Raw genomic sequence first — 19,346 nt, 5'->3', positions numbered from 1 at the left:
ATTAATTAGCAAACATGTCTCCCCAGTGATGCACAACTGCTCCTTTAGCCCCCAGATTTTGAGTCCTCACAGCAGCACTCAAACTGAGCTCCCAATGGGGCAGTGCAACACATGGTTTGACCCACTTGGTCAGACTAGACCTTTTTCCTTTTTTTACTATCAAAAGGATAGCTCAAACTTAGCTAACTCTTACTCTTAAAAAAACCTATTTTTAGAGCTTAATTCCAACCCCTAGGATACAGCAACGTGCCTGGTGTACTGAAGGACAGGACTAGCATTTCTCCGATACTCTTTATGTTTACCTTAAGTAAACGACAATAACATTTGTCTATCTGCTATGGTTTTTTGTTGTTGTTGACTCTACTTTATTCCCTCAAAACTGGATGAGATTGGTCCATAACTTCGCTGAAGCCCCGAGGAACCCTCCCATTTTCTCCTGCTATTACTCCCCATATACACACGTCTTCTGAATCTTGTACTGCATTAGTCATCATCGCTCCAGTTAAAGACTTCTGAGAAGGCCCGTGTGAGCCATTCTATAATCACCCAGAGAGGTTGCTGTTGCAAAAGTGGAGAGAGCCACATTAAAGGTCTTGTAGCGGATAAATATTGGGTCATAATGGACAATGCAAACCATAGGAAAGTGTTATTTATAATCTGTATAATATTCATAGATGCATTACAAGAAGACAAACACATTCCTTGGCTGGGAAATTAATGAAGGTCTCAAGGCAAAGGGCAGATAGTTTCACATAGAGGAGAATTTTCCTAGCTTCATCCTTGCAAATAAAACCACTCTTGAGAAGGGCTGAATATTCTGCCTTCCTAGTTGTTCCAGCCCAGCTGGCCTGGAGACTAAGAGACTAAGAAAGGGAATCAAATCAATAGGATGGCCCATCTGCTGCTGTTTGAGATATTGACGACACTTGGACATTCCTGTAATTAAGCCAGCTTCTTTTTTAAAATGTTCCCTTTTAAACTGTAACACTCTCCACATAAATCTGGAGTACTGCACAATTTAAATCAGTAAGTCATGAGACGTGTTCCCAGGAGTTCCAAAAGTTAGTACACAATGAAAATAATCCAGAAAAGAAGAGCTGTTGAAAAGGGGAGACAACACTGGCCAGAAATTTAAATGATCCTAGCTGCATAAGCACAGGATTTGAGGAGAGATTTCTCAGACCTTTGGGACTGCCTCTTGAGTGTCTGGACTTCCAGCAACATCATGCCAGCGGGTACAGACATGAAAGGAACACTGAATAGACTAAAGAAAAGAGATGAGGCTTGTCCCAAAGAGGACAGATCCTGAGCCCCACCACATCCAGATTCCTGCTAAGTGGAGGATATTATTTTCTTGATGTATTATGTTCAAATGTTAGACAGAAACCCAGGTACGTTGATGGTAGTGGGGGAGGTCTTCTGAAAGAAAAACCTCATACTTTTAAATTTCCCATTGTAGGTAGGTAAGTGCCCAAACAAAAAGGCCTTATACAAAGTCCTGAAGTCAGCCTCAGAGGGACTCTGGAAGACTCATTTAGCGAAGAATTTTCATAGAATAGGGGGCCCTGAACAGACAAAGACCTTGCACTATCCAGTCTGAACTTCAGGAAAGTCAGCAATCACAACTGCTTTACGGGCTCACAGCAGAGGATTAATCAATCAGGTTCCTCAGGTCTAAATCATTAAGGGCTTTACAAATATCAGCCACATAGCTCACCATACTCTCATTTTAAATTTTGGAATCACCACCATCTCTGGCCACGAAAGTAGGAGGAGTGCCAAAAACATTATATTAAGTTTTAAACACTAAGTGTACTACAATGATGTGTTTTAAAATGGCACATCTCCTAGAGGCTAAAGGCAGGCACCCATCAAAAATGTATGCAAGAATTAGGTGATTTTGCAATGCTTCCTTTATGTGGAATTTGCAATGTAAATTCTCTTTACAATGAAAAATGAAAGGTACAATAGAGGCAGAGTAGAGGAGGGACAAAACTGAAGCCAAAGCACAGCGACTAGATATGAGCAAGGGACAATAAACTCATCATGTGGATAATAATTTACCAGATTCCTATGCCATAAAACAACTCAAGCCAATATGATATTTTAAAGGAATCGCAGACAAGAAAATGAATGTAGGATCTCTGTAATGCAACAGTTTTATGTTATCACTTGTCCTCTGCTACTGGCTATTTCTCACCCCCTTTATTAGCCAACTAATAGAGCTTTTTGTAGCTATTGGCCCAAGTTATAAAGTTCAGATCTGAATTCGAATGAGAACTCCCCAAAGATCAGTAGTGTTTGGGTTCATGATTCCTGCTCAGGGCCATCTCCACTGTTTTATAAGAAAAGGAGTACTTGTGGCACCTTAGAAATTAACAAATTTATTTGAGCATAAGCTTTCATGATGCATCCGATGAAGTGAGTTGTAGCTCACGAAAGCTTATGCTCAAATAAATTTGTTAATTTCTAAGGTGCCACAAGTACTCCTTTTCTTTTTGCGAATACAGACTAACACGGCTGCTACTCTGAAACCTGTTTTATAAGAGCATCAATCCTCAAAAAAAAAACAACCCCAGATTTTAACATGATTTATAACGGTACAAATGGGGATTAAACACAAAAAACACATTTGCATGCTAACAAGTAATGAATTGCACAGACACTCAATCAGTTATACGTGGGTAACAATTGGAAGACAGCAAAATAAGGCTCAAATGTGGTTAGGAAAGTTTAGAAACTCAAAAAATTATGGAAACCTGAAGACACAGTGGGCATATACGGTTACTAAACTCCTTTTCAATTACATTTTACTGATGCGTTATAGACAAATCAAGCAGATGAAATGTAACAATAACGCCTGTGGCAAAGCAGAGAGTTTTGCTGTGTGATTATATAACTTTGTCATGGATGAGGCTAATTTCACAAGTGAAGTATTTAGAGTTCTGTTCACAAGTAATAATAAATACCACATAGTTGCTGGTGCATAGTAGACACATCAGACAGTCCTGGCTTGGAAGACTGTACTCTGGAGAAATAAGCCAAGGAATATTTCCCATTTGATATAAACTATACAGAATGCCACGCTTTTGAAGTAGTAGTTATCCCATGATTTGAGAAGTTGTATGCTGATGGTGTCTTATTTTTTTTTACAGTTTGTAAACTACTGAATTATTTTTCTGATTTTAAAGAAAACATTTAGCAACTGACACATTTAGCAACTGCAAGAGAAATAACTTAAGAAATTCTATGATCAAAAAAACCTCTATCAGTTCAAAAATAGAGGGAGAGGAAGGAACTTGTGTTGACAATGGAATTTTTATGTTAAAAAGTAAATGAAAATAATCTATCCCTAGAACATAAATCTCCCAAGGCCATGCCATTTAATACTGCAAAATGAACATTAAGTCTCACTGAAATGCCATGAGAGGGAGCATATTTTTCATATTTTCCAGTGAAATACCACAAGTACTTTTTTCTTACAGCATTCAGCGAAAGCCATCGTTACAGCTCTAAAGGACTTCAAGTTTCACACAGAGGAAAATGTTCCTCCTCTTGATTCATTTTCAAAGGAGGCGGAAAGTAACAGCACAACAAATGGTTCTTTCCATTAAATGGGGCACAGGAACTCACACAAAAGGCGACTCCCATAGGATTGCACAGAGTCACCCCGGGAAACAAGATAAAAGGATGATGCTCCCTGGAAACTGGTTTTAATTTCTGAGGCTCCCCATACAACAAATTCAGTTAGTGCCCCTACTTCAAACTGTGCCTAATGGGAAGCATTGTGTCAGCATCCTGTAGGACTGGAAGTACGGAATTCCTGAGTTCTAACCCTGCACCAACATGCTGAATTATTTGTGATGATTCATCAGAGCAAGTGGGAACACAGGAATTTCCATATGGGATCTGAACAGTAGCCTTTCTAGTCCAGGATCTTGTCTTTGACAGCATCTTCATAGGTAGTGCAAGAAATGCTATAGTGAAGTTCTAGAATAACCTCCCTACAGGGAAGCTTCTTCCCAACCTGCATTAGTCAGAGATTGATTACGAGGGTTTATATCCATCCTAAATTATTTTTAATAAATTTCTAATGTAAATGGAGATATTCTCATTGTCCATATGAATGTCTAATCCTTTTCTAAATTATTCGCAGTTCTTTGCCTTAATGTTATACTACCGTGGCAATGAATTTCCAAGGCTAATTACGAGTTGCGTATTCTCTTATTTTACCAATATTCAGTTTGCTGCCTTGCCATTTTATTTAATGTCCCCTTATTCTTTTACTCTGAGAAATGAAAACAGGATTGATCCAATCTATCAAGCCATTCATTATTTTGTATACCTTTATCAACTAAGCTGTCTCAATCCCTTCAGTCTCTTTTCATAAAGAAATGTTTCTATGGCTCTGGTTATTTTCATTCTGTATCTTTTCAGAGATAGTGTGACCAAGAATTTAACCCGCTCAGGGTGAGGGTACACCACTGAAGTAGATAACAGCATTATAATATTTTCAATAGTATTTTGCATCCCATTGCCTTATGCATCTGAACAGTCCATCCCTTGGTTATTCTGACACTCTATAGACTTCTGCCGGGAAAGAATCTAATGCATCATGTGTAATTAAGACAGAGAGGGCACCTGTGTATCAGCATATTGATCACTACACAACAACAAAGGAATATTCTGTTGAAAAAAGCCCCCATCTTTCAGCAAGTCTAAAAGTTTATAGTGAAAGTGAGTGTTGGGAAGACCTAGCTACACAAATCAGTTAAACTTTAGGAAACTACAACTAAGCTAAATGACACTATCAGGATCAAAAGATGGAATTCTTCCTTTCAGAGAACTAATATTGACCTACCTCAAAATCTATCAGCTGCAAGTTGGCTATAAGTGTCACTAGCAGGCCACTGTTGTATAATTCTTGTGCCAGCTGAGCCACTGTTTCCGTAGGTGGCTCCTTGTCACTAGTACCACACAGAATTTCCTTCATTGCTTGCAGTGATTTTGACACTTCTTCTGATGCCTGGTAATCAAACAGGACATTAACAGTTAAAGAATGAACAAACCACAGTGTAAATAAAATTGGTAAAGAAAAACTGTTCAAACAAAGCTTCAAACAGATTCCAGTACAAAAAAAATGGTTAATGTTATTAAATGGTTTACTAGATTTTTTGCATAAACTGGGGCTGGACATTCACGCTGGATCCTGCAGCCCTTATTCAGGCAAAACCATGGACTAATTCAGCTGCTGGTGAACTTAAATGCAACATACCATATATTCATATGTGTAATACGTATAAAATGGGGTAAAGGTGTAAGATACACTTCTCTGTGGTAGCAAGGCCCCTTTACATTTCAGGAGGCATCCACTCCAAATGAAGGCAGGGGATGTTTCAGCTGCCACCCTCCGTCCAGTTTCCAGCAAAGGACTCCACAAGAACTTCGCAAGTGGAAGGTGTGGAGGACACACTGAATCAGCACACTTCCCAGCTGCCTTGGATATATTCCTTTTCCGTCCAAAGCCCCCTACTTTTGGGGCTGCACTGGCCCCACTACAGTTGGCCAAGTAACTCCTTACAGACAGTGTCAGGTTTGCATCACTGCAACCTATTCTTCCCATGACATTGTTTTAGCCACTTAGACCCTAAACCAACCAGCAAGCCTGGCCCATTACCTTTAACTAGGAACTTATCGATGGAGTGTACAGATATCTAGATTGCAGGTAAACAACCTAACCTGCTTCCACTAAAACAAAACAATTGTCACTAAGCAAAACCAAAGCCAAATATCCTTCCTCCTCCACTCCTTCACAGTTTACTTTAAAACACTTTTGATGAGAACAACTTTTCAGGTGCATCAACCATAAGTGCAAGATACAAAATCTGGATGTTGCTTCAGATCCACTCCTAAACTAGAAGGTATTTGAATCCAGGGCTTTGGTTTGGCCAAGAAGAGAGACAGGAGCCATCTGTAAAGTCTGATTAAAAAACAGGTTAAGATTTTGAACATTCCAAATTTTGGTGGCTATTCGCAGAATCCAAGGCCAGAAGGGACCACTGTGATCATCTAGTCTGACCTCCTGTATAACACAGGCCATAGAACTTCCCCAAAATAATTCCTAGAGCACATCTTTTAGAAGAACATCCAGTCTTCAAATATTCAGAGCCAGACTTCTGGTCTGAGCCCATCTCTAGTTTTATTCCTGAGGGCATTCTGTGCCAAAAAAATTAAAATTCTGCGCACGATATTTTAAAATTCTGCAAATTTTATTTATTTGTCAAATAAATGTGGAGGCTCGAGCATGGCATTGGGGAGCAGAGACCACTGGCTGCTCTGCAATGAAACACCCCAACGCAACACCGCAGGGCCCTGCTCCTCCATGCCAGATGCACCAGGTGTGGGCAGGCAGGCTCAGCAAGACAGAATTCAAATGTGGAGGGGCTTCGTGAGAGGGGACATAGGTGTGGGTTGAGAGGGTTCTGTGTCGGGCAATCTGGGTGTGGGCAGCTCAGTGGGGAAATCCGTGTGTGGGCTGGGGGAATCTGAATGCATAGGGACTTGTTGTGGAGTTCTGGGTGAAACATTAATGGGACTCTGCAAGGAGTCCAGGCGAAGGTAGCTGTGGCTCAGCAAGGAGAGGTCTGGATGTGGGGGTGATACAGCTCAGCAGGGGGATCTGGGTGTGGGGAGCTCAGTGAGGTGGGGATCCATGTGCAGCTGGTTGGGGCTTGGTAGTGTGTGGATTCAGGTGTGGGTGGCTCATTGGGGTGATTCAGGTGCAGGGGGAGTGGGGCTCATTGGAGGGGGTCTGGATACACAGGTGTTGGGCAGATGGGGGAGCAGCTCCCTGTACAAGGATCCCTCTGCAGCTGAGGAGTGATGGGTGCAGGAAGCATGGGAGCCTGGGGGGGGGGGGTCCCCAGTCCTGCCCTCTGCTCCATAGTGATTTACCTCTCTGCTGACTGCCCTGGGCACCCAAAACATACTGCTGGGGAGGGTCACATGACTGCTCTTGTGGCTTCCCTTTGCTTCCCTATCAGAAAGTTGTTGTTCTGTGTGGAAGCAAAGATGTCTGCGGGGGACATAAATTCTGCACATGCGCAGTAGAACAGATTTCCCCCAGGAGTATAGTTTCTACTGAATGAAAAGTCTTTCAATGTTTGAAAGAACAAGATGATAAAGCTACATAAATAATCCCCACCACACGCTGTAGAAAACCACACGATATATAGATTGTAAGCACTTCAAGGTAGAGACTTTGAGTTGGGGCTGACGTCACACCACCATTACACTTATACAACTCTATTAACTCCAATGGAATTAATCCAAGTTTACAGGAGAGAGAGACTGGAATCAGCCGCCCCTCCCCCCCCCGGATTTCATACCGAACTGGAAAGCTTCCAGCATGCACTCGCACTATATAAAACAACAAATACTATTTACGTCCTAACTGTACCAGGTTTGCAGTTGCCCTGGTTGCAGGTCAATGTGTGATGAGATTAATCTACATTCCCTTCCCAATTAAAGTTTTATTTAGCCACAATAGAAGGCTTTCTTTTCTAAACATTTCTCAAGGTCACCATCTTTGATTAAGAGAGCTCACTCTAAAAACATGCCTATTTCTAACCATCAAAGGTTAATGGTACATCACTAGAGCTATCACACAGAGTACAAAAGGGCTTAGAAACAGGGATGTCATTTTGTGAATTGAAAATCTAAGTCTTTATGAAAGCTGTGCAAATATTTTCATATCCGAAGCAAAACCTGTACATTTTTGGCTTTTCACCAGTTCTGCTTAGCTGGGTGTGAAAATTTCTGGCATTTTGCAGTAAAACACAAAACAAAACAAAAAAAATGAATCACCACCTCGCTTTTCTCTCTAAACATAAATAGTCCTTTCTGCCAGACAGAAAATCTCTGCAAGATTCAGACTTTAATTGTAGAGCTATAGATAGGAAAGTAAATAAATTTAAAGGAAAAACAAACAAATTAAAAAAACCTGGGAGTTACACAGCATCTTGACTCCAATTCTTTCTTCATCTGTCTCATATCCCTCCTCTCCTTCACCTCTAAACTCCTTGCACATGAGATCTACACTGATGAATTCAACATCTTTTATTCCCTCTTGGATACACTGCAATTTGGCTTTCACATACTATCCTCCAGCAAAAGGATAAGTGCTCTTATCATGGCCTAGGGTGACCAGACAGAAAGTGTGAAAAATCAGGACAGGGAGTGTGTAATAGGCGCCTATATAAGAAAAAGTTCCAAATATTGCGACTGTCCCTATAAAATAGGGACATCTGGTCACCCTACAATAGCCTATTCCTAGCCAAGTTTAAGGGCCTCTTCTCCAGACTGAAGCCTCATAATCTATGTGCAGGGAGACCCCGAAGCCTCAAATGCAGGTCCTTAATTTAAAGATCATTTCTAGCCTCTATTTTGCCACTTGTATTTAAGCTTCACAGTTCTTTATAATAGCTCCCATTGCTGAAGTACACAAGCACTTTGTTCCTTGGAGGGAATGCCACTCCAGCCTTATATGCAGAAGACATTCTGTTCCAGGAACAAAAGTATCTGAGTACATCCATATGATCCAAGAAGCAAAGGACAAGAGAAACCTACACCACCTAGTAGCTACAGACTGTGGATTTTGGAACTGTGACTTTAAATTGCTTAGCTTCCCAAACTGGAAGTCCGGGGTAGGGGTGCAGCAGATACCCATGTTCTGTGATGCAGAGACAGTTGGGGAACTGTATCACTGAACAAAGAGGTTCTCTTTCAAGCATCTTGGGCCTAAATTGATTATTAAATATCAAGATGAAATTCAATAAAGACAAGTGAAAAGTACTTCACTTAGGAAGGATAAATCAAATGTATAACTACAAAATGTGGTAGTAGTGCTGAAAAGGATCTGGTGGCTATAGTTGACCACAAACTGAATATGAGTCGTCAATGTAATGCAGCTGCACAGAAAGCTGATATGATTCTGGGGTGTATTAACAGGAGGGTTGTAAGAAAGACACAGAAGGCAATTGTGCCATTGGACACAGCGCTGGTGAGGCCCCAGCTGGAGTACTGTGTCCAGTTCTGGGGACCACAATTTAGGAAAGATGTGGACAAGTGGAAAGAGTTGAGAGGAGAGCAACAAAAATGATAAAAGGTTTTTAGAAAACCTGATCTATGAGGAAAGGTTAAAAAAAACTGGGCATGTTTAGTCTTGAGAGAAGACGACTTGTGGGGAAGGGGACACCTGACAATAGTTTTCCAATATGTGAAGGGCTGTTATAAAGAGGACGGCGATCAGTTGTTCTCCATGTCCACTTAAGCCACTAACAGGCTTAATATGCAGCAAGGGAGATTTAAGTTAGATATTAGGAAAAATTTTCTAACTGTAAGGGTAGTTAAGCTCTGGAATAGGCTTCCAAAGGAGACTATGGAGTCCCCATTATTGGAAGCTTTTAAAAACAAGTTGGACAATCGCCTGTCAGGGATGGTCTAGGTTTATTTGGTCCTGCCACAGCACAGGGGGCTGGACTCAATGACTTCTCTAAGTCCCTTCCAGCCGTACGTTTTTATGATTCTGTGTTGTATCAGAAGTAAATAGAAATGAAAGAAAATAATCTGAGTGGAAGAATGAGCAGATAAAAGCTCCATCAGACCTGAAGCTTTACAGAAATATGGAAGACATCTTGGAAGAAATGTAAACAGCCCTTAATTAATTACAATCAATGGGTGCCAGTGAAAAGGAAGACAGTCAGAAGACAACCTTATTTCTGACAACAGCAGGTTCTGATTCGTTTGATGTTTTACAGTTTTCAGTTAACTCGGACAGGTGGCTAACAATGAAACTGTATTACAAAAATTTGAGTTCTACATTCTACGTACATCTGAGAGTTATGTTTTTAACTTGAGGGAAGAAAAGAAAAACTATAGAAGAATTTGTGACTGATCTAAAGCTGAAGAACCAATTTTGCAACTGAACAAATTTAGGAGGGCAATTTTATGAAAGGGTTGCTTGTGATGGTTAAGGTTAAGATTTTGTCAGGGTTATTTTTAGTAAAAAAAGTCAGACAGGTCGCGAGCAACAAACAAAAATTCATGGAAGCCATCTGACCTGTCTGACTTTTACTAAAATTAAGGGGGTGGATTGATGGGGGAACGACTGAAGCCAGAGGGTGGGGAGGAAGAAAGCTGGAGCCCTGTGGCGGCTGAGAGCTCTGTAGCCCCCATGGCATCCATGGTGACTAGGAGCTCTGGCACCATCGTCCCTGGGCTGAAGTGGAAAAGGTCATGGAATTTGTGACTTCTGTGATATCATCTTATTGTTGGTGATGGTAGAGGGCAAGGTTCAACAGCCCTGGGCTCCCTTCGGGCTTATGTTCCTAAAATCTCACGCTTCAGGATTTCAACCGGACACCTGCAGAGGTCAGGAAGGGATGAGTCCCTCCTCCCCCAGTGTTTTCGCTTTGCTTTTTAAACTTCCTTTCTCTGAAGCATCAGGGATGGCCATGGTTGGAGATGGGACACCGGACCATGTGCACCAAGGCTCTGAGATGGCACCGAGCATTCTCTCTCATGTTTTGATGGCTGCTTCTTGCTCACATACTCAAAATATAGGGTTGGAAAGGGATTTTTCCCCCCCAGGTGAGATTGGAGGTTTTTCACCTTCCTCTGCAGTGTGTTGGTGCAAGTTACTGACCCGGATTATCTGGGTATATCTCAAATCATTTTCCTGTCATTGTGGGTACCTCGGGAACTGGTTCACCTCAGTCTTAGATGAGATTTTGTTTAAAGAAAGGAGGATGGTGATCCCTAAGGTGTTACACAAAAATATGTTAAAAAGGATACATGAAGTTAATGTAGGGTTTGAAAAACCTAAGAGAAGGGCTAGAAATGTTTTATACTAGCCTCAAATAAGTGGCAACATTGAGGAAGCCGGCAGGACTTGTCACATATGCCAAAAATACAGGTCACATCAAGCAAAAGAGCCTACCTTGTTGGTACAGGCAAATTATCCCCCTGGAGCAAAGTAAGCATACATTTGTTTATATTTATATTGAAAAAAGTCTGGGCTCGTTATACACTATTATTGTCACTACCCCAAGATAGCTTTACTAGTAGATACTACCATTAAACAAGAGATTGTGCATGTATCACAGATCCTAGCATGCGCCCCTTCCTCGCCACCCACTAGGACCGCTCTGAGGGGAATCCAAGCCTCGATGCTCTGGATTCCTAGGGGTGTTCCAAGCTCCTGAAGCCTGAACAGAATCCAGCCACCGCTCCAATCTCAGCATCCCTGCGCACACTCTCAAGGCACAGACCTTCTTTCTGGGACACAACCCCTGCACCTCCAAATGCTGGAACCCACTGTCCAACAGTCTAGCCCTTTTGGGTGCAGCACTGACCCTCCAAGCTCTCTAGTACTCAAACATACACCTGTCCCAGAGTTTCACGCCAAAGGAGTGAAGTTTCTGGTTTACAGTTTAACTCTCTCAGAAACATGGAGTAGCTGCGAAGCAGTCAACCCATATGCACACACTTTGTTCAATCTATCAACAGATCACACAAAGCAATAAAGTATCTTAAACACAATGCCCCTCACTAGCTCACCCTTCCCTGGGGATACCATCTGTGTTCTGTCAGGCAGGGTCCTCCGCCCCCTTGACTACTCTGCCACTGCACCAGCCTCCCTCAGCTTAATCTGGTGCCAAATAGCTCCTTCCCCTCTCCCCCAGCACACAGTTCCCTCCCCCATAAGTCCCTCTATAGACTTCTGGTGGGGTTACCTGCTTCTTTTGTTCTGCCTTGTGGTAATTTTCCATTACTCCCAAACTCTCCCCACTCCCCTTCAGACAAGAGGAGGAAGTGTCTTCTCCCAGTAGAGCAAACCCATTGTCCAAAGGTGTTTTATTTTTAATCGTTGATCATTGACCATTGTCTCTGGCCTAGCAGAGATATCACACAATCCGGCTAACTCACAGGGGGATCCACATACATATAAGCTTTCCATGACATAGTAATTTCATATATGATGTATACAATTTCATAAAGTCACCCACAATTAAGAAATGGTACAGACAGAATTCCCATTTCATCACAGAATATCAAATCTTTTGCTAGACATGGTATATCTGACATAGTAATGCCAGACAATGAGCCACAGTTTAGTGTGTATAAATTTAAGCAGTTTGTAGTGAAGTTTGGGTTTAGACTTCTAACCACTTGTCTCCATTATCTCCAGTCCAATGGGTTGATGGAAAATGGTGTTAAAATAAAAGGACCCAAGGAAAAAGTTTGCGGAGTCAGAGTCTGATCTGTATTTAGCACCGCTAAATTACATAATAGCACCAGTGAAACATGGTTTGTCCCCTGCAGGCCTTTTGTTTAACAGAAAACTGAGAACAAAAATGGGAGAAGCTGATGTCAGATTCACTGGAGATTTGCAGAAGTAAAAGACAGATAAAGCTAAACAAAAAAAAGCAATAAGATTTGTGGCCCTGAGAGCTGCCATCACTTCATGAAACTTATGCAAGATGCATCTATGTTGGGAATAAATAGTTGCAAGCAGCGGAGGTGGCATATGAGGTTGCCCTGTGGTATTATGAAATTGCCGTCCCAGACAGACATATGCCAAGGATGAATTGATGACACCTTCTCCAACTTCCAGAAGGGAGGGAGATGAAGGACACTGAGTTTGCCATTTTGCCTGAGAAGGTCTCAGACAGGCAACAACTGCAACAGGTCAAGATAACTGAGGCCCAGGACATAACACTGTGAGAACAAATAAAGTTATTGCCTCCTGATAACCGCAGTACTGGTATTTCAAGGGAGACCCTAAATCAAAGCAACAGAGTAAGGCACCTCAGAGATTAACTGAAAGTTGTTAGTAAATGTAGTTAGTAGGTTGGTTACAAGTACTTGGAATTGTGTGTTACAGAAATGCTGTTAAATATTCCTCTTATTAAGTTTTGGCTGGGATATGATGATGGTATTGGGAATTGAATCTGTAAGTGGTTTTGTTTTCCAAACAGACGCCCACCATTGATGCCTTATTCTTAAGCTACCCACTGCCACCAGTGACCAAAAAGATCACCATGATTCATAGATGAGCTATAGCAGATAAAGCGCACAGGTAGGTAGGTATAGTGCCAGTGATGCACTGAATGTATCTGTCAGCAGCACATACAACAGTCAGAACTGCACCACTGCAGGAAAGGAGACATCTATTCCTGCACAATCAATGCACAGACCCGCAGCCAGCAGAGCTCTTTCGCGTTGTTAGGGCCCCTACCAAATTCACAGTCCATTTTGGTCAATTTCACGGTCATAGGATTTTTAAAATAATAGATTTCACGATTTCAGATATTTAAAACTGAAATTTCAGTGTTGTAACTGTAGGGGTCCTGATCCAAAAACAGGATGGAGGGAGGGGTCGCAAGGTTATTGTAGGGTGGTTGTGGTATTGCTGTCCTTACTTCTGCTCTGCTGCTGGCTGCGGCTCTGCCCTCAGAACTGGGTGGCCGGAGAGCAGAGGTTGCTAGCCAGGAGTCCAGCTCTGAAGACAGCAGCACAGAAGTAAGGGTGGCATGGAATGCAGGGGCAGCAGAGCCCTCTCAAAAGTAGGGGGGCCAGGGTCCCTCCCCCTCCCCACCCCTTCCGCCTGAGGCCCTGCCCCTTCTGACCAAGGCCCTGCCCCCAGAGCCAGCTGGGAGCCACAGACCCTCCACCTGCTGGGGGGGGGGGTGGCAAGAGCAGCCCTTGGCTTGTGTCCCAGCCCCCTGGGCAGGTGAAGGATCCATAGCTCCCTCAGCTGCCTGGCCGTACGGCTCTTACCATGGCTGGGCTACGGCTCCAAGGCCCCATCCCCTGGCCAGAGCCAGGTCGGGGAAAGAGCTGCGCGGATACCTGTGGGGAGCCACAAACCCTCCTGCCCTGGGCGGGGGCCCACGGGGCAGGGACATTTGTGTATTTTTACCTTATACCATACAGATTTCACAAAGACCAGATTTCATGGGGGAGATCAGATTTCACAGTCCATGACACATTCTTCATGGTCATGAATTTGGAAGGGCCCTACGCATCGTGAACTGGACAATCAACCCAGGCTGCATAACCCAGACACCAGACCCAAGAATCAGCCCTTGAGAAGAGATGTCAGCAAATTTCACTGATTAGATCAACCGAATATGTATGGAGCTAAATGGGAAAGAAAATTCCATTCCTGACCAGATTATATATGTATTTGGCCCCAACACACATGCCGAAGCCATGAAAAAATTAGAGTCACAATCTGTAAAACGGACCCAGGCCCCACCTGGCTGGTAAAAGCCAACAAAAGAAAAAACTATAGCCACTAATAATGGAAATAATCAACACCTTGTTCTTTAGAGAAGCACACCTACCAAACTCCTTGAAAAATGCAATTGTGTTGCCAAATCCTCAAAAAGTCAACACTTGACCCTGAAGATCTCAACTTCCGGTTCCTGGAGGAAATAACTGAGAAAGAAATAGCCATCAAGCTTCAAAATGACATCAGCCAACACTGGGGATGCTTCACAATCAGGATTCAGACTACAGCACAGCACAAAAACAGCTCTAATGGCACTAAATGTGCCAACATTTTATGGCCAGAGACACAGGTAAGATCCAGCAGTGTGAGCATGGAAACTTCTCTGCAGCCTTTACCACAGTGGAAAACAAGGCCCCGCCCCTTCTGACCAAGACCCCGCCCCCAGAGCCAGAGGAGACTGGGAGCCACAGACCCTCCACCTGCTGGGGTGGGGGCAAGAGCAGCCCTTGGCAGCCCTGGGCCTTGCTCACTAAAGCTGGGCAAAATTTTTCAGTCAAATAGCAAATTTGCTAAAAAATACGATTTCAGAATGACCAGAATTAATTTACGAAATTTGGTAAATTTTGGCTGAATAAAATATGAAGGGGAAATTTTTCAAAAAAAGTCAAAATGAACCATTTTGTTTAAATGTCATTTCAAAAAGATGTTCAAAACATTTTGTTCAACTCGGGGAAAACAAGTTTGGGTTTTTCATTTCAGCAAGGGAAAAAAACCCAAACCAAACCAAAAAATAAAAATAAAATAAAAATAAAACCAATCAGTTTTGGTTCAAAACTAATTTTTTTAACTATTTTTTTGCTTTGGCTACCAAACCAACCCCCCCTCGCCCCCCCCCACAATTATTTGCCCAGCTCTACTCCACCTACAGGACATAACAGGAGTACATGGCCCAGAACTACAGTGGTTTCACTTGTTTCTCTCCAGCAGAACTCAGTGAGTGGTGATGGGTAACTGCTCCTCCTCTTCAAAGGCCTCACATGTGAGGTCCCACAGGAATCCACACTATACCTACTTCTCTTAAATATCTAGATGAGACACCCAGGAGAGACAGTGAGACGCCATAAGGTGTGCGGCCAACAGAACACCTTTAACACTCAAACATATATCTCATTCTCTACAGATGCAACCAGCACCATCACATCAGAATGTTTACAGGAAATTAGCCCTGGTTAAAGAGCAGCGGGCTCAAACTAAATCCAAATCAGACTGAAGTGGTGCTGATCAGAAAGGGGAAACGCTTTGAAAAGATGGCCAAGATGATGTCTCCACCACCTTCCATTAAAGGCACACAGCCACCCTTTGTCAAAGTTGTGAAAAGCCTCTGGGTCCTGTTTGACCCCTTACTAAGCTTGGATAACAAGACAGAATCAGTTTCCAACAATGCTTTCTTTCACTTCCAGCTTATTCGGAAACTTTGTCCTTTCCTCCTGGACAACAACCTGGACACAGTAATCCCTGAGTTTGTCAGCACCCAGGCTGGATTACTGTTACTCATTGTATCTGAAGATTATGCACAGGCTCTAGTTGGTACAGAATGTGGCTGCCCAACTTCACCATGCCTGAGGCTGCCCATCAGGCCTGTGTTCAAATCAGATCACTGGCTCCTAGTCAACTTCCAAAGCCAATATAAGGTTGTGGTCCTAATTTTCAAAGCAAAACCAGAGACCCCAGGAAGTCCACTAGGGATTTTGCTATTGCTGTTGATTTTATGTGCAATGTGCCCAGATATATGGTGCTAGATGGTAGTATAAAACTTTACTCCTGAGGGCATTCTGTGCTTAAAACTACAAATTCTGCACCAAAAAATTAAAAGTTCTGCGCACAATATTTTAAAATTCTGCAAATTTTATTTGTCAAATAAATGTGGCGATGCCAGCATGGCAATGGGGAGCACAGGCCACTGACTGTACAGAGCTGTGCAGCTCTCCCCCACGACACGGACTCAGCGGTGAGGCTGCACCCAACCCTGACACAGCGCAAGGACCGGGCCTGCCCCAGAAACACCTCAGGGCCCTGCCCCTCCATGCCAGGTGCACCAGGTGTGGACAGGCTCAGCAAAGCAGGATCCAAGTGTGGAGGGGCTTAGTGAGGGTGGGGGGAAATCCAGGTGTGAGTTAAGACGGCTCTGTGTGGGACAATCTGGGTGCGGGCAGCTGGGGGGGCGGGAATCTGGGTGCGGGGGGGAAGATCTAGATGCACAGGGGCTTCTTCGGGGTGTTGGGTGCAATGGTAATGGGACTCTGCAGGGGGGTCCAGGTGAAAGTGGTTGGGGCTCAGTGTGTGTGTGTGTGGGGGGGGTCCAGATGCTGGGAGAGTGGAGTTCAGTGGGGTGGGGATCCATGTGCAGCTGGTTGGGCTCAGTAGGGTGGGGATCCGGGTGGCTTGTTGGGGTGGTCCAGATGCAGGGGCAGTGGGGCTCGTCGGGAGGGTCTGGGTATGGGGAGTCTGGATGCATAGGGGTTGGACAAATGGAGGAGCAGCTCCCTGTACAGGTGACCCCTCCCACTGCAGCTGAGGAGTGATATGTGCAGGAAGCGCAGGTCGGAGGAGTCTGCAGACCTTCCTGCAGCTGGGGGAGAAATCTGGGGGTGGGTCTGATAGAGCCCCAGATGCCGTGCCGGGGAAGAGGAATTCCCATCCTTCCCAGCCCAGCCGGGACTAGCAGCTGAGCCCAGTGCAAGGTAGGAGCCACCAGCCGGGTCTTCTCCAGTCCCGCCCCCGTCCCACACTGATTTGCCTCTCTGCTGGCTGCCCTGGGCACCCAAAACATACTGCTGGGGAGGGTTGTATGATTGCTCTTGTGGCTTCCCTTTGCTTCCCATTAAGAAAGTCATTTTTCTGCGGGGAAGCAAAGAAATCTGTGGAGGGCTTAAATTCTGCGCATACGCAGTGGCGCAGAATTCCCCAAGGAGTAATAAAACTGAAAGTGAGAACTTTATCACCACCACTACAGTAAAAAAATAATAGCTCAAAACAAAAGATCATATCACAAGTCCACATACCTAAACTGTCCCCGTCACCTACACAGTTTCCTCAAACACAATTCTTCCATTTTCAGTATTATTCGGCCAAACTCATTTCTGGTTTAACTCCATTGGGGATAATGAAATTACACCATCAATGAATGTGTCCCACTATATTTACAAGAGGATGCAATAAGTGAATGGTACAGAATCCTAAGAAAATCAGCCTAAATTATTTACAAGTGATGGCATTAACAATATACGAAAAAGGATAGCCAGGATAGCCATCAATTTAATGCATGTATTCGCTACTATTAGTCACATTTCAGACTCTTGACATGATAAAGCACCTCTCAATGCTGTGTTCATTTCCCCCACATATGCTCTAAACACTCATCTCAAATTGCTGAACACAAGTATGAACTTGAGAGGATGCAGCCTTTGCCATTGAAGATCAGGTATAACTCAATATTGATGCATGGGTATATTCAGAGCTGAGTTATGTTGATTTTAACTAGAGCTGTCAAGCAATTAAAAAAATTAATGGCGTGATTAATCGCACTGTTAATAATAGAATACCACATATTTAAATATATTTGAATGTTTTTTACATTTTTGAATATATTGATTTAAATTACAACACAGAATACAAAGTGTACAGTGCTCACTTTTTGTAATAAAATACATATTTGCACTGTAAAAAACAAAAGAAATTCACCCAATACAAGTACTGTAGTGCAATCTTTTTATAATGAAAGTTTAACTTACAAATATAGAATTATGTACAAAAAATAACTGCATTCAAAAATAAAACAATGTAAAACTTTAGAACCTACAAGTCCACTCAGTCCTACTTCAGCCAACCGCTCAGACAAACAAGTTTGGTTACAATTTGCAGGAGATAATGCTGCCCACGTCTTGTTTACAATGTCACCTGAAAGTGAGAACAGGTGTTCACATGGCACTATTGTAGCTGGCATCACAAGATATTTATGTTCCTGATGCACTAAAGAGTCATATGTCTCTTCATGCTTCAACCACCATTCCAGAAGACATGCATTCATGCTGATGATGGGATCTGCTCGATAACGATCCAAAGCAGAGCGGACCGATGCATATTCATTTTCATCATCTGAGTCAGATGCCACCATCAGAAGGCTGATTTTCTTTTTTGGTGGTTCGGGTTCTGTAGTTTCTGCATCAGAGTGTTGCTCTTTTAAGACATCTGAAAGCATTCTCCACAGCTTGTCCCTCTCAGATTTTGGAAGGCACTTCAGATTCTTAAACCCTGGGTTGAGTGCTATATCTATCCTTAGAAATCTCACATTGGTACTTTCTTTGCATTTTGTCAAATCAAGTGTTCTTAAAACGAACATGTGCTGGGTCATCATCTGAGACTGCTATAACATGAAATATATAGCAGAATCCAGGTAAAACAGAGCAGGAGACATACAATTCTCCCCCAAGGAGTTCATTCACAAATTTAATTAACATTTTTTTTTAACGAGCATCATCAGAATGAAAGCATGTCCTCTGGAATGGTGGCCGAAGCATGAAGGGGGTATATGAATGTTTAGCATATCTGGCATGTAAATACCTTGCAACACTGGCTACAAAAATGACATGCGAACGCCTGTTTTCACTTTCAGGTGACACTGCAAATAAGAAGCAGTCAGCAGTATCTCCCGTAAATGTAAACAAACTTGTTTGTCTGAACAAGTAGTAGAACTGAGTGGACTTGTAGGCTCTAAAGTTTTACATTGTTTTGTTTTTGAGTGCAGTTATGTAACAAAAAAATCTACATTTGTAAGTTACATTTTCACGATAAAGAGATTGCACTACAGTACTTGCATGAGGTGAATTGAAAAATAAAATTTTTAAATCATTTTTACAGTGCAAATATTGGTAATAAAACTAATAATATAAAGTGAGTACTGTACACTTTGTATTCTGTGTTGTAATAGAAATCAATATATTTGAAAATGTAGAAAAACATCCAAAAATATTTAATACATTTCAACTGG

At 42.7% G+C, this 19,346-nt stretch overlaps 1 protein-coding gene across 8 annotated transcripts in view; it reads right to left on the bottom strand.

Annotated features, from left to right (window-relative positions):
- CAB39L (calcium binding protein 39 like) overlaps positions 1-19,346 on the bottom strand; it is a 105,679-nt gene that overhangs the window by 38,419 nt on the left and 47,914 nt on the right. For all 8 annotated transcript variants that reach the window (XM_073343720.1, XM_073343710.1, XM_073343750.1 and 5 more), the window contains one exon: positions 4,862-5,026. In XM_073343720.1, coding sequence (XP_073199821.1) covers positions 4,862-5,026 — 165 coding nt within the window. The remainder of the gene's footprint in view (positions 1-4,861; positions 5,027-19,346) is intronic.

The sequence above is a fragment of the Lepidochelys kempii genome, chromosome 1, assembly GCF_965140265.1.
Source record: "Lepidochelys kempii isolate rLepKem1 chromosome 1, rLepKem1.hap2, whole genome shotgun sequence".
Classification (NCBI taxonomy): domain Eukaryota; kingdom Metazoa; phylum Chordata; order Testudines; family Cheloniidae; genus Lepidochelys; species Lepidochelys kempii.
The sequence above is the reverse complement of the archived record's forward strand: the minus strand, read 5'-3'. Positions and strand labels throughout refer to the sequence as shown.